This window comes from Palaemon carinicauda, chromosome 11 (genome assembly GCF_036898095.1).
Source record: "Palaemon carinicauda isolate YSFRI2023 chromosome 11, ASM3689809v2, whole genome shotgun sequence".
NCBI lineage: Eukaryota > Metazoa > Arthropoda > Malacostraca > Decapoda > Palaemonidae > Palaemon > Palaemon carinicauda.
Genome location: NC_090735.1, coordinates 7,380,618 through 7,381,256, shown reverse-complemented (window position 1 = coordinate 7,381,256; position 639 = coordinate 7,380,618). Strand labels below are relative to the sequence as shown.

The 639-nt window shown below is 35.7% G+C and overlaps 1 protein-coding gene across 1 annotated transcript in view; it reads right to left on the bottom strand.

The window, feature by feature from the left end:
* Positions 1-359: 359 nt before the first annotated feature.
* LOC137649886 (seminal vesicle secretory protein 2-like) overlaps positions 360-639 on the bottom strand; it is a 38,406-nt gene continuing 38,126 nt past the window's right edge. The window contains exon 2 of the mRNA XM_068382827.1: positions 360-639. This exon is cut by the window's right edge and continues 705 nt beyond it. Coding sequence (XP_068238928.1) covers positions 360-639 — 280 coding nt within the window.

The window sequence follows — 639 nt, the reverse complement described above, 5'->3', positions numbered from 1 at the left end:
CCTTCTGATTTCAGTTTCTTTTGAAGACTTAAATAGGAGCCCAATGATTTGAGATTCTTCTAAGACTTAAAGAAAGGCCCTCGGATTTCAGATTCTTTTGAAGACTTAAAGATGGGCCCTCTGATTTCAGTTTCTTTTGAAGACTTAAAAAGGAGCCCAATGATTTCAGATTCTTTTAAGACTTAAAGAAGAGCCCTCTGATTTCAGATTCTTTTGAAGACTAAAAGAAGGGCCCTCTGATTTCAGATTTTTTTGAAGATTTAAAGAAGAGTCCTCTGATTTCAGATTCTTTTGAAGACTTAAAGATGGGCCCTCTGATTTCAGTTTCTTTTGAAGACTTAAAGAGGAGCCCAATGATTTCAGATTCTTTTAAGACTTAAAGAAGGGCCCTCTGATTTCAGATTTTTTTGAAGATTTAAAGAAGAGCCCTCTGATTTCAGATCCTTTTGAAGACTTAAAGAGGAGCCCAATGATTTCAGATTCTTTTGAAGACTTAAAGGTGAGCCCCCTGATTTCAGATTCTTTGGAAGACTTAAAGAGCCCTCTGATTTCAGATTCTTTTGAAGACTTGAATATGGGTCCTCTGATTTCAGTTTCTTTTGAAGACTTAAAGAGTATCCCTCTGATTTCAGATTTTTT